Genomic DNA, 13,857 nt, shown 5'->3' with positions numbered 1-13,857 from the left:
CCCATCACATGGAAGTGGTTCCACCACTTGCTTACCCCCGTACCCCCCCCCTCTGGGACCGCTTCTAGAAAATGGTAGAATCACTCGTAGGTCGCTCCGACAAGTGCTGAGGGGTTTGATGACCACCAAACCCACTCTATCCTATTGCCACCCACCGAGCATCCCAAACCTTCCCATCGCCCATCGACCCGGGATCGGGCCAATGGTGGGAAATGGTGTTTCTGAAAAAGCATTGTTTTCCACCATCGACCTTCCCTATTCAGCTGGGGCACCTCCCCCTCCCCCCTCTGGGACCGCTTCTCGAAAATGGCAGAATCACCTGGAGGCCACTCCAATGGGTGCAAAGGGGTCCGATGGCCCTTAAATCCACTCTCTCCTACTACCACTCACCCACCAAGCATCTGGAAACCTTTCGATCACCCATTGGCCTGATGGCCTAGGTTGATGGTGGGAAACAGTGGTTCTAAAAAAGTACCATTTCCCACCATCGGCCTTCCGTGAAGATTCCCCTATATTAGTAGATAGCCAATGGTGGCAACCAAAATGTATTACATGATTTGAGCTATGATATCTAATTCCTCTCTCTTTTTGCTGGAAAAAAAATTCTTTTAGATGGTCGAGGAGTTGTAACCCCATTTATTGGGTCATTTCATCTAAACATTGAATAAATGCTTGATTTTCTTTTTGCAACCGGAAAGCTTAAACAGAAATTTACAGGGTTCATACGTGCACCTTTAATTTACAACTTGTTTTATAAAAAAAAAATAATTTACAAGCAAAAAACAAAAGACTCAGTTGTGGGCACCTGAATCATGTATCGAGAGTTTTGCATAAAGGGCATTTGTATCACCGAGTTTCATATGGGATTTATGGTCAAAGAATTGAGAGATGGGTGGTGTATATCATGTTTGCGATTAGAGGGGGTTGCAGTGGTATTTTGTTTTTATTATTGGTTTTCAGCAGTTGGATTTTCAACATTAAGGTGTTAGGAGGTTTTCCTTCTATATGGGGGGTTTAAAGTAATTTCCCCTTTAAATATTTATATTAATTAATAAATAGCTAAATATAATTAAAATTAAATCCATATTCAATTAATATTAAATAATGTTATTATCAAAAGTTAATAAATATAGTTAGTAAATTACCAAAAATTAATAAACACTATCAGTAATTAACTCATCATAACTTTTTAAAGTATTTTGGGTAAATGTTGTTATACTTATGCTAATTAAAAATATTTTATAAAAATTGAAAACCCATTAATTAATTTCTATAAAACTGTTAATTATATTTATTAATTATCAAAAAAATAAAATTTGAGTTATTATTGTTATTATAGTTAATAATTGAATGCAGGAAATAAAATATTATAATGTTGGAAAGTGAAATTATTAATTAATTTATATTGGAAAATAAAAGATAAATTATTGTAATTTTGTTAGTAAACTATTTCATAAAAATTTAAACTAATTTTCAATAAATCTCCATAATATTTACAAAAATTTTCATAAAACTACATTTTCACAAAATAACATTTTAGAAATTAAAAGATATAATATTGCACTTTGACAAAAGTTTTGAAAGTTTATTTACAATCTATTAAATGATTATTGTAAATTATTAGAATATTTTTAAAATTTTAGAAAAATTTATTACATCTGATAGACTTTAGCAAGCTATTGAAAAATTATATAATTTTCATTGTTAATTATTGAAAATTTTTAAAGATAAATGAGTATGGAAAAGGGAAAACTGTAATTTGAACCATTAATTGCACAAAATAATAAGATAAATTAGTATAATCATGGAAAAGTAAATTATTAATTACTTTATATTAGCAAATATAAGATAAATTAGTGTAATTCTATAAGTAAACATTTAAAAAGAAAATAAATTATTTAATAACAATTTAAAAATAAATTGAGCAAGTTTTCAAAATTACACAAATGTAATAAATTTTCCAAAATTTTCATAAAATTACTTTCTTTTGAAAATTAAAGACAATTTGATATACTTTTAAAAATTTACCATGTGGTTGATACTCAATATATCATTTTGATCATTTTTGTCATCAAAATAAATATTGGGTTGACGAGGAGCGGGTGCCTTGCCTTTTCCTTACACTAGGGACAGGGTAAGGAAAATTCGAAGATTTCCCATCCTTGGTGAGGAGTGGGGGCCTTGCCCTAAATTCGCCTGACACAACTCCTCATCCCTAACGAAGAGTGGGTCCCACCTTGCCTTGAACTTGCTTGACACTAGGATGGGACAGAGATGGGGTAGAGTGGAAAAATGACGTGTGGAAAAATCAAGCCTTCATGGTTGGTGCCAATTAAGACTTTGGAAAAAGACAGGATCTAAGTCTTCAATTGTGGGTCTCACCTGTAAATATGTATTCTTTATTAGGGAAAATACAAGCTTTCATAGTTTTGTATATATGTATTATTTATTCATTATAAAATATTACTTATAAAAGTGCCTCCTCTAACCATGATGAAGATTTTGTCCCTTGTACCATACGCTAAACCCAGACCTATAAATTGCTAACCCTATTCTTCAATTAAATCATCCTGCATGTTATGCTGGGGATGAGAACAGGGGAAATCCATCCATTTCTCAAAATCATGGAGTGGGCTTTGAGGATGAGAACATTACGGGCATGGGTTATTGTTGTGCTGCTGCTTCATCAGTTTCATCATCATCATCATGAATCAATGGCATGTTTGGAGGAGGAGAAGATGGCTCTTTTAGCTTTCAAGGCTTCTGTTCCATGGACTGATGATGATGATACTTCTTACGGCCGTCTCCCAACTTGGGTTGAGGACGATGATAATGATGATTGTTGTTCCTGGGAGAGAGTTCAATGTAATATCACCACTGGCAGAATCATCCAACTCTCTCTCAGTTATACCAGAAGTCGGTCATCATATGATGCACCAAATTGGCTTCTAAATGCCAGCTTGTTTCTTCCCTTTCAAGAGCTTCAACATTTTGACTTATCTGAAAACCGGTTTGGAGGTTTGGCAGACAATGAAGGTATTGCTAATTAATTAAGAAAACTGCAATTTGTTGTTTTATAGTCGTCTTTCAATTCATCTACTTTAAATATATATGCATGGAAAAAAAAAAAAAGAAAGCATTCCTGATTTTAATGTTTTATAAATTGAGGGAAGAAAGGTGATTAAACCATGACTGTCAACACATTATAGCTGGGGGAAAGAGTCTATCAAAGGTTGCCGCTCGTTGATTTGGAACTTTATTTGGGCGATATTCACGTTACACATTATATATGGTTTAGGCTCGTTGTTTAATTTTTGTATAGGCTTAGAATTGTAAGTTGTAATAAAAACAAAGCTGAGGACACAGAGAGAAGACAACATATTGAGCCAGCTAGCTAGCTATTGAAATCTGATGATGATGACTCTAAAATCCACAAGCCTATAATTAATATCCAGCCGTTGAGACTTGAGAGCGAGATGGATGGATGTATTTATTCTTATTGCAGGGCTGGAACCGTTGGGTAGATTAAAGAGGCTGGAGGTTCTCGACTTGAGTTGGAATGATTTCAACAACAGCATCCTGCCGTCTTTGGGTGCCCTCAAATCCCTCAAGAGTCTGTCTCTCGGTTATAACAAATTGGAAGGGAACTTTCCTGCTGAAGGTATATTGAATTCAGATGAGTCCCATATTATGTTTATATATATATTATACTCTCAACTTTCATTAATGATTAATGATGTGCAGAACTAGCCGGTCTGGAGAAGTTGCAAATGTTGGATTTGAGTGGGAATGGATTCAATGGCAGTGTTCAAGTAATCCAAGGTACGTACAAAAGCTCTTTTGGCAAAGCTTAAAGAGGTTGGACGATGATCGCTCTAAATCCACAAGCCTATAATTAATATCCAGCCGTTGAGAGCGAGATGGATGGATGTATTTATTCTTATTGCAGGGCTGGAACCGTTGGGTAGATTAAAGAGGTTGGAGGTTCTCGACTTGAGTAATAACAATTTCGACAACAGCATCCTGCCGTCTTTGGGTGCCCTCAAATCCCTCAAGAATCTGTCTCTCAGTCGGAACAAATTGGAAGGGAACTTTCCTGCTGAAGGTATATTGAATTCAGTTGAGTCCCATATTATGTTTATATATATATTATACTCTCAACTTTCATTAATGATTAATGATGTGCAGAACTTGCCGGTCTGGAGAACTTGCAAATGTTGGATTTGAGTTGGAATGGATTCAATGGCAGTGTTCAAGCAATCCAAGGTACGTACAACAGCTCTTTTGGCAAAGATTACTTCTAGGATCTTGGACGTGCATCCATTTACCTTGTATTGTAAAAACCCTTCTATAAAGTCTGTGTGAGAAAAAGAAAAGGAAAAACGGCTTGCCGTCCCATGGTTTGTAAACTAGACAAGTATAGACAAGGTTGCGAATCAGTCTTACATCGTGATGTTAAAATGATATATCCGACCAACAATTAGAGAATTTAATCCTTACAAGAAGCTTTTCTGCTTAATTAAGACATTGCCTTCTTTGATTTTATTTTGAATTACTAACCAATTTATTATCTTTATAATTAAGGGGTTTGAAGCATGGATTAGGTAGACGTACAGGGTATAGTCTTTACAAGGCTTAATTAGTATATTAGTTTAGCTGTGAGTAAGAATGATGTCAGGTTGTGTTGAGTGTTCCCTTGCTACTAATTAATTTGTAATTATTAATAGCTAAAGTATTTTCTATAAAATTAATGAAATGCTTCAATTCCATTGTTTACATGTATTTGGAACATGTACTAATAAGAATGAAGTCAAATATATACTTGTTAATTAATTAATCCTTTTTTGCTTCAACTATATTAATTCTTCCGTTTTCAGGTTTCTTGATGTATGTTTTTTCTCTTCATTCTATTTATACACTTTGCTTACATTTACATTGCTTTAATTTCGCAAAATGAATTTTATTAGTACATTAATTGTTTTGCATGACATATATATAACATTGAGGAAATGTAACTCTTTCAGGCTTCAAAAGTCTAGAAATTCTGAATCTGAGTAATAATCATTTCACCAACACTATTTTTACCTCCTTGGTTGCCCTCAAATCCCTCAAGAATCTGTCTCTCAGTGTTAACAAATTGGAAGGGAACTTTCCTGCTGAAGGTATATTGAATTCAGATGAGTCCCATATTATGTTTATATATATATTATACTCTCAACTTTCATTAATGATTAATGATGTGCAGAACTTGCCGGTCTGGAGAACTTGCAAATGTTGGATTTGAGTTGGAATGGATTCAATGGCAGTGTTCAAGCAATCCAAGGTACGTACAACAGCTCTTTTGGCGAAGCTTAAAGAGGCTGGAGGATGATGGCTCTAAAATCCACAACCCTATAATTAATATCCAGCCGTTGAGAGTGAGATGGATGGATGTATTTATTCTTATTGCAGGGCTAGAACCGTTGGGTAGATTAAAGAGGCTGGAGGTTCTCGACTTGAGTTGGAATGATTTCGACAACAGCATCCTGCCGTCTTTGGGTGCCCTCAAATCCCTCAAGAGTCTGTCTCTCGGTTATAACAAATTGGAAGGGAACTTTCCTGCTGAAGGTATATTGAATTCAGATGAGTCCCATATTATGTTTATATATATATTATACTCTCAACTTTCATTAATGATTAATGATGTGCAGAACTAGCCGGTCTGGAGAACTTGCAAATGTTGGATTTGGGTCACAATAGATTCAATGGCAGTGCTCAAGCAATCCAAAGTACGTACAAAAGCTCTTTTGGCAAAGCTTACTTCTAGGATCATGGACGTGCATCCATTTACGTTGTATTGAAAAAGCCCTTTTATAAAGTCTGTGTGAAAAAAAGAAAAGGAAAAACACTCCCAAACGCAGCTTTCATGTAAAGTGGAACATGCCATAAATGCCACAATTTATATCCATTTTATTTAGAGATGGGCCCCATCACACCTTACTCCTTCCGAAGGTATATTAAGATTAATGCATATGTTATCTTAAATAATCTCGACCATAAAATTCATAATTACGTAATTATTAGATATATTTTTGGCTACTTTGAAATTATTTAACATAAACGTGTAGTTTGCGTTGACGTTTTCAGCTTGTATTTCTGGTCTCAAAAGGTTTAACAAGTTGGAGGAAATACACTTAGATCAAAACAATTTTAACACAACGATTATACAGTATATTGGTCTGCTTGCACCGGTAATTAAGAAATTGTATCTCGGTGGAAATCCATTGATGAGTGGATCAATAACCAGTGAAGGTATGTTAATTGTAGATTCATTAATATATAATTGCTTGGAGATAGTACATTAATGATATATTTGCAAACCTCCTCCACTAATATTTTCTAAATTAATATTTTTCACTTTGTTGCTTTATAGAATCGGATACTTTGAGAAACTTGGAGCAATTAGATTTATCTTCTTCTACGCTCAACAACAAATTTCTCGAGAGCATGGAGGGAATGATTTCTCTCAAGTTCTTAGATATGTCTTTCGCTCAAGGACTCAATGGCACTCAACTACCACATAAAGGTAAGTTAATTATTGGCAAACCAAAAATCTTTTCATCTATTTTTGTGTCATTTCTTATGCTCTCTCTGAATAATACATGGTTAGTAATATACAGAATCATTATTTAATTTACATATATATGCTTTGAATCACCATGCAGGATTGTGCAAATTAAGGAACCTCCAGGAGTTGGATCTTAGAGGCAATGATTTCGTGGGTAGTGTCAACCATTGTTTAGGAAATCTCACATCCCTTCGCGCATTGGATCTTTCTCACAATCAATTTGAAGGAATCTTTGATACATCATTCATTGCTGGCCTCACTTCTCTTGAATACCTTTCTCTTTCACATAATCGCTTCCAAGGTTCATTTTCATTCCATTCCTTCGCTAACCTTTCCAAACTTGAGTCATTTGAATGTGAAGATAACGGGCTAATAGTTGAGGCCAACGACTATCCAACCTGGGTTCCATCCTTCCAATTGAAGTATTTTGCCTTATCAGGCTTCACATTCAAAAATGGTGCTTTTCCAAGTTTCCTCTACTACCAGCATGAGTTGAGAGTAGTTCATCTCTCTAGCAACAACTTAAGGGGGGAATTTCCCATTTGGTTGCTACAAAACAATACCAAATTACAAAGCCTAAATCTAATGAATAACTCCTTTATAGGCCCTCTTGTTTTTCCTTCTCATCCTTGTCTAAATTTGTCTGTTTTGATCCTTTCTAACAACAACTTCTCTGGTTCAATCCCAACAAATATCGGTGTCATATTTCCAAATTTGAGAACCTTAAAGCTATCACAAAATTGTTTTGAAGGAAAAATTCCTCCATCAATCGGTAATATGAAATCGTTATGGTTTTTAGATCTGTCCAACAATAATTTATCAGGTCAAATTCCAGAGCACTTGGTCATGGGATGCTATGTGTTATGGTTTTTTAAGTTATCACACAATAATTTGTATGGAAAAATACTTCCTACAATTACAAACATAACTAGTTTAACGTCATTATACCTAGATCACAATCTCTTTGGTGGAAATCTTTCAGATAGCTGGTTGCATGGTTCCCAGGAATTATCTGATTTAGATATCAGTTATAACAACATTTCCGGTCCACTACCTAGATGGTTGGGAAATTTATCAAGTCTTCAGTCTCTTGTTATGCGTAATAATCATCTTGAAGGATCAATTCCAAGTGAGTTTTGTCAACTACATCTGCTCACATATTTGGATCTCTCTGAAAACGATATCCAGGGCTCGGTTCCTTCTTGCTTTAGCCCACAAAATTTGGAACATGTGCATCTTCAGAAAAATAGGTTGGAAGGACCAATGCCAAATGCATTCTCAAACATCACTTCCTTGGTGACATTGGACATTAGCGATAACCACTTAAATGGTGGAATTCCAGAATGGATTAGTGGGTTTTCATCTCTAAATGCCCTGCTTTTGAAAGGAAATCAATTTGTAGGTCAAATTCCAGTTCAATTGTGCCAATTGAAAAATCTCAACATAATGGACTTCTCTCTCAACTCTCTCTCAGGTTCGATACCTTCTTGCTTAAATAACATCCCATTTAATGGAGAATCAAGCTTATATGGGAGAAACTCAGAAGTTGAGTTTTATAGATTTGAATATGATGATATATATACATATAAAAGTATGTTAATTAGATATGAAAATGTTTGGAGTGGTGAAAAGGTCACGAAGAAAGAAGAAGTGAAGTTCAGAACAAAATTCCGGTTCGAAACTTACAAGGGTGTTGATCTTGATCTCATGTCTGGAATTGATCTCTCTTGCAACAAATTAGTAGGCAATATCCCACCTGAAATTGGAGATTTAAGTGATATTCGTGCATTGAACCTATCGCACAACTATTTAAATGGGAAAATCCCACGAAGCTTTTCAAATCTGAGAAAAATAGAGAGTTTGGACCTTTCCTACAACAATTTGACAGGAATGATCCCTCCTCAGATGATTGAGCTAAATTCTTTGTCGAATTTCAATGTGGCTCATAACAACCTATCCGGAAGGACTCCAGAGAGAAAAGGACAATTTGCAACATTCGGGGAAACTAGCTATGAGGGCAACCCTCTTCTTTGTGGAGAACCCTTAAAGAAGAATAATTGCACAAACAGTTCCAAGGCACCACCATCTATGCAAATAGCTCCTGATGATCCTGATGACATGGACATGGACATGGACACCTTTATTATAAGCTTTATAGCTTCTTATATAACAGTGTTGTTGGGTTTGGTGGCAGTCTTCTACATAAACCCCTATTGGCGACGAGTTTGGTTTTATCTAATTGATGTTTGTATTACCTCTACTTACTACTTTGTTACGGACAATATCCACAAACTGTTATCTTTTTCTTATTAATTAATAATTGTATATTCAGTTTTTTTCTTTTTTTTTTGAGAAAGTATTATTTCATTGCTCCAAATAAGAATTCAGTTTGGTGAAATGAAATTAACCAGAGGTCGGGATTTCTCAAAAGAAAAGAAAATTCAGAATTCATCAATACATCTCGGATCGTATTCTCTTTGAATGTGATTTGTTCGTTACGTACCCTCAAATTCCTCAATTCTCTATCGCTTGCAATTACCAATTAAGAAAGAATGGGTTAAGTCTACTCCCTAGAATTCCCATCCAACCCTAAAATTTGTTGATTTTCTTTCATTGTTTCACATTCTTTGTTATTTTTTTGTTTTATGTGTTTTCTGAAAAACCATCAAGGTAATTTCAATCACTTGTGAGCACTTAATGTTAGGCATCTCTGTGCATCAGTGTCTTGTAGGGTTCTTGTGGTGACAAAAAACTCTTTATCAACCCCTACCTTTTTGCAGCATCGGCTACCAAATTAATTAACCTTCATGGAGCACTACCCAAAGGAGGCGGCCAAACCATAGCATAGCAACTTGAATATCCCTTACACACAAAAAGAACTTCCCGCCAAAAGCTATCAACGTATTGTCCTGCTATGTCATGACGGTCCATGGATTTTGAACCCCCAGCCCAACACTGTACGAACCTCTATGCCGAATCTAACATGGTGCATTTGTCATTGTGCCATATCAAGTTATGCCAGGCCATACTAGGCCACGGGCAATTTAACCTGATTTACACCTCTAACTATCATGCAATCATAAACCTGTTTTAGTAGTTTGGGCTTTCAATTTGATAACAACACTATGTAAATGGGCCCGCTAAAGCCATACAATAAGTCAAAGTGTGAAATACACAGAAATAATTACACCACAAACTTTCAAGGCTTTTGGAAGTCTATTGGACCGTCGACAAAACTTCGATTCAATAAATAAGAAAGAAGCCCGCTGTAACATACATGACCCCAAGTGTTATTTCATTGCTCCAAATAAGAATTCGGTTTGGTGAAATGGAATTAACCAATTAAGAACTCAAAACACTCCCATCCGTATTTATCTTCCAATAGTCAAAATTCGGAAGCTGCCACACCAAGGGGGAATCGGCATTAGGATCAATCTTAATTTGAACAATCTGTTGACCAATTAAAAGCTTTCCCTTATGTAGGGTTCAATTTTTTTTGACAGATAATATTTTAATAAATAAAAGAATATTAAAAGTAAGTTTTAACCAATTAAAAGAAAAAGAAATCATGTCATTTAGTCTAATATATGAAATGAAATCATGTGACTTGATGAGAATAAAATTTATCATATTTTTATCCCCAAATATTCAGACTTTTATACTGAATTAGTACTTATTTGGACTCATATTTCTTGTATTTTGGTTCAGGGCATGAAAGAAGGTATCAGGAGAAAAGCAAGGCAAATCGGATGATTTTTCACAGTTTCACCACTGTTCAGTAATCTGGGCCTAACTCTCGTATCCGATATCCGATTGGGCTGATTCAAGACTCACTGGAAAGATAAGAGAGGAAAATACAACTTTCATGTTTTGGGATTTCGCAAATTCAGCATGTATCGAAGTCAAATCCGAGCCCGAAGTCAGGGCAAATTCATAGGAAGGCCCAATTCGCAACTGAAGCCCAACTTGTAGAAAAGCCTTGCAGCAGCCCAATTCGCAGAGGAAGCGTAATACGAATGCAAGAACAAAAACTGAGAAGAGTCCTACCAGATTTAAATTTATGATGTAATCCTAGAAAGATAAAGAGATTGAGTTCACTAGATAAAGAGATAAGAGTAGGATTAGACTAGGACTTTCTATTTTTGAAAGATAAACTCCAAGAAGGAGTTGGAGACCACCCCCTCCCCTTTAAGCTATATAAAGGGACAGGGGGCAGACTAGAGAGGTATCAAGAAGCAGAGGAGCAACCAATCTATCAAGTAAGAAGACCGCAAGAAGGAGGTGGCGGCAAGAAGAAGGGGAAATCTCAGCTCCAAGGGCGGCACCATGAGTTCTTTCTTTCTCTTGTTTGCTTTATTTCCTCTAGTATGAACTAATTTATTTGTAGCTAGGGCTGTGGAAAGCCTAATCATAACAATGAATATATTTTTATTCTGATTTTTCCAAGATCGTGATTTCCATATAGTCTATGAGTTATCTTGCTTAATGCTATTAGGAGTGACCATCTCTTAATTGATTAGGTTTATGTGAATGAATCGAGAGAGGAATTCATATAACAGACCAAATAATTCATGGTGTGAATTGAATGGTATATAGGGGTATATACACATGATTCATCTGAATGTAATAGTTTTTCTTTGAACTTAATGCATTTCTATCTTGAGAACTCTAGTCGTGAGATCGAGGGGTTACCTGATAAAAGTAGTTTTGATATATCTTGAGAAAAAATATTGAATAAAATTGGAAAAACTTCAGCTTATGGGAATGACAAATTATCTTGGATAATCTCATATATTACTATTCATTGGAATGGTTAGGCGGACCAAAGATCCTAGCGAATTCAGTCAATCGTTGCATACTTCAGTATTGGTACTCTTGCTCTTGTTTTCTTTTTCTGTCTTTCAGTAGCCTTTACTCTTAAATCTAAAATTTGATTGTCCAAATAATTAGGGAAAGCTGTAGTTCTAATACTTATTTTGTTAAATCATCGTGGGAACGATATTTTTATACTACTCGATAACTAGTGCACTTGCTAGGATTATATTTATAGCTATCATGACTGATTACTTTGTGATAGTAAGAAATGCAAATACAAATATGCATGTTTCATGAAAATATAAAGTTGGTTTAACTTTGTATTAATAGATTTTGCATTCTAAAAAAATGGTTTCGATTGTGATTAGTGCACAAACACTGATCACTTTTGTTTTACATTGATCAATTTTGAGTGCAAAGTTTGCATCTAATTTAGGTTGCAATCGTTCCCTCATTTTGAATGCAAATATGTCTTAGAATTTATAATTATTATCATTTTGAATGTACAAATGTATTCTTACCAAATGCCTTCAAAAATTGAACTAGATTACAATCTTTCTTTGATTCAGATTGGGCCACATATAACCTACCTATAGGTGACATTGCCTGCTAATTAAAAGACTTTGAGTGTGGAATCAATAAGATTTAGGATCAAGAAATATGGAGATTTCACTACCAACTAAAACAATGGTCTACAAATTATAATTTCGTATACATATTTGAAAGATTACATAGTACCAAGGATTAAAATATTGATACGTTATACCAATATGGAGTTGTATCAGTATCAGGTTATACCGGCACAGAATACGCTATGACTGGAAAGATACACTATCATATCAGTGTGTACCGTGCAGTATCGACCGATACAATCTGATATGGAAGTGTATCAACCCTCAGTTTGACAACAAGCCAAATTCAATAAAAAAAAGTGCTACTAGCGTAACTCAAACCTAAGACCCTAACTCGTGTAATGCCTAAGAATGATACAAGTGGTCGAGTTGATGCATCCTAGATAGATGAAATTAATGCTTCCTGATGAAGGGAGATTTGGCCCAACCTCGTAACAAGGGGACACATGGACATGATTCGGCATAAGTGACAACTCAGCATGATCAGTCCGACACGTGGACATGACTTGGCATAAGTGACAGCTCAGCATGGTCAGATCGACGTAGAGCAATCCTGGGTGTCCTGTTATCCCGAACTGGAGTAACTCCTAGCTTAGACCACCCCGAACTAGGATCACCTCGGCACCAGGTCGTAGTAAGTATAGTCGTGCCAAGTTACAATGAACCAAGCCTGTACACTTAGATCACCTCAAGAGGGATCTACCTCGGGGCCAGACCACCTCAGCACAAGGGTACCTCGGTACTAAAGCACTTTGGTATTCGCATCAGGTCGGGTCTGATGAGTGCGAGCTCAGGTGGTGCAGGCCACCGCGGGGTCACTCCAAGGACCCCACCGCTGTACCCCTAATCTTACGGGATCATGTTCTATAACGGCTAGTTTTTCTCACCCACTCCCTGGTTTAGGCGGGAATGTGGAACTTTACCAGTTGGAGACGCTTCCCCTAACTAACATGGTAACGGATCCTATCACAATGAAAATCTAGGACCTACTCCACCAAACTCGTGCAAACTCCAGCATATAAAGACCCCAACCCCCAGGGGTGAAGGTATGCATAATCTCTGCTTTCTAGCTCTCTTGCTTTCTTAAACCTCTCATCAGCTCACAACCAAGTACTAATTTAAGCATCGAAGCGACCTCACCGGGTGGACCCCCCAGGTTCTCTGATTATCCTTGTGTAGATCTATCAAGCCCGTCATCAGTTAAAAGCCAAGTCACCTCTAGCTAGGAGTAGTCAAATTGTGCACCATCATTTGGCACAGTCTATGGGAAACGCTTCAAAAAGCCTCCTTCTGCTAAGCATCCAATATTGTGTCAATTGCATCTTCCAGCAACGCTGGGAAAAATAGAGAAATGAACATCTCTAGGGGGCAACCTTAGGTCCCCACTGTATGTATTGGTCAGTTCACCGTGCCTCTCAATGCATTTGGGGTTCCCACATTGAACCTACCCCAAGTTACTGAGCCAGTGAATGCCCCACTTCCCCCTGTGGTGGGTGCTACCTTCATCAAACCCTTTGTGGTTCCCCCCGCAGTTGGACAAAACCAACTAAATGACTTGGTACAATGCATACGGGCCATTCAAGCCCAGATGCAACAAGTCCAGCAACTTCAACACTACTAGCAGCAAGTTATGTACCATTTTTACCAGCTGCAGTGTTAGCAGCAGTTCCCTTCATTGTAGTGGGGCCAGCAGCCGGTACTACCTCAGAATCCGCAACCACAGCAAAGTGGATCCCTTCGTCAAAACTCTTGCCCTCCTCACCGGGGACAAACTCCCCAAGTTCCATGCCCCCTTGGGAGTCA

General features: G+C 36.6%; 1 protein-coding gene across 9 annotated transcripts in view; it reads left to right on the top strand.

Annotated features, from left to right (window-relative positions):
• The first annotated feature begins 2,503 nt into the window (after nt 1-2,503).
• The window catches only part of LOC104588615 (cuscuta receptor 1-like), a 35,072-nt gene continuing 23,718 nt past the window's right edge, over nt 2,504-13,857 (top strand). For 5 of the 9 annotated variants that reach the window (XM_088897792.1, XM_088897794.1, XM_088897791.1 and 2 more), the window contains exons 1-7: nt 2,507-3,036; nt 3,506-3,661; nt 3,745-3,822; nt 3,950-4,105; nt 4,189-4,266; nt 5,025-5,162; nt 5,246-5,323. In XM_088897792.1, the coding sequence (XP_088753918.1) occupies nt 2,580-3,036; nt 3,506-3,661; nt 3,745-3,822; nt 3,950-4,105; nt 4,189-4,266; nt 5,025-5,162; nt 5,246-5,323 (1,141 nt within the window). In that variant the 5' untranslated portion in view covers nt 2,507-2,579. Of the gene's footprint in view, nt 3,037-3,505; nt 3,662-3,744; nt 3,823-3,949; nt 4,106-4,188; nt 4,267-5,024; nt 5,163-5,245; nt 5,324-5,451; nt 5,608-5,690; nt 5,769-6,126; nt 6,292-6,412; nt 6,566-6,704; nt 9,086-13,857 lie in introns of those variants that run through there. The other 4 variants (XM_088897790.1, XM_088897789.1, XM_088897788.1 and 1 more) reach the window with 4 other exon arrangements.

The sequence above is a fragment of the Nelumbo nucifera genome, chromosome 2, assembly GCF_055504915.1.
Source record: "Nelumbo nucifera cultivar China Antique chromosome 2, China Antique-T2T, whole genome shotgun sequence".
NCBI classification, from domain to species: domain Eukaryota; kingdom Viridiplantae; phylum Streptophyta; class Magnoliopsida; order Proteales; family Nelumbonaceae; genus Nelumbo; species Nelumbo nucifera.
This window is presented reverse-complemented; position numbering and strand designations above follow the sequence as displayed.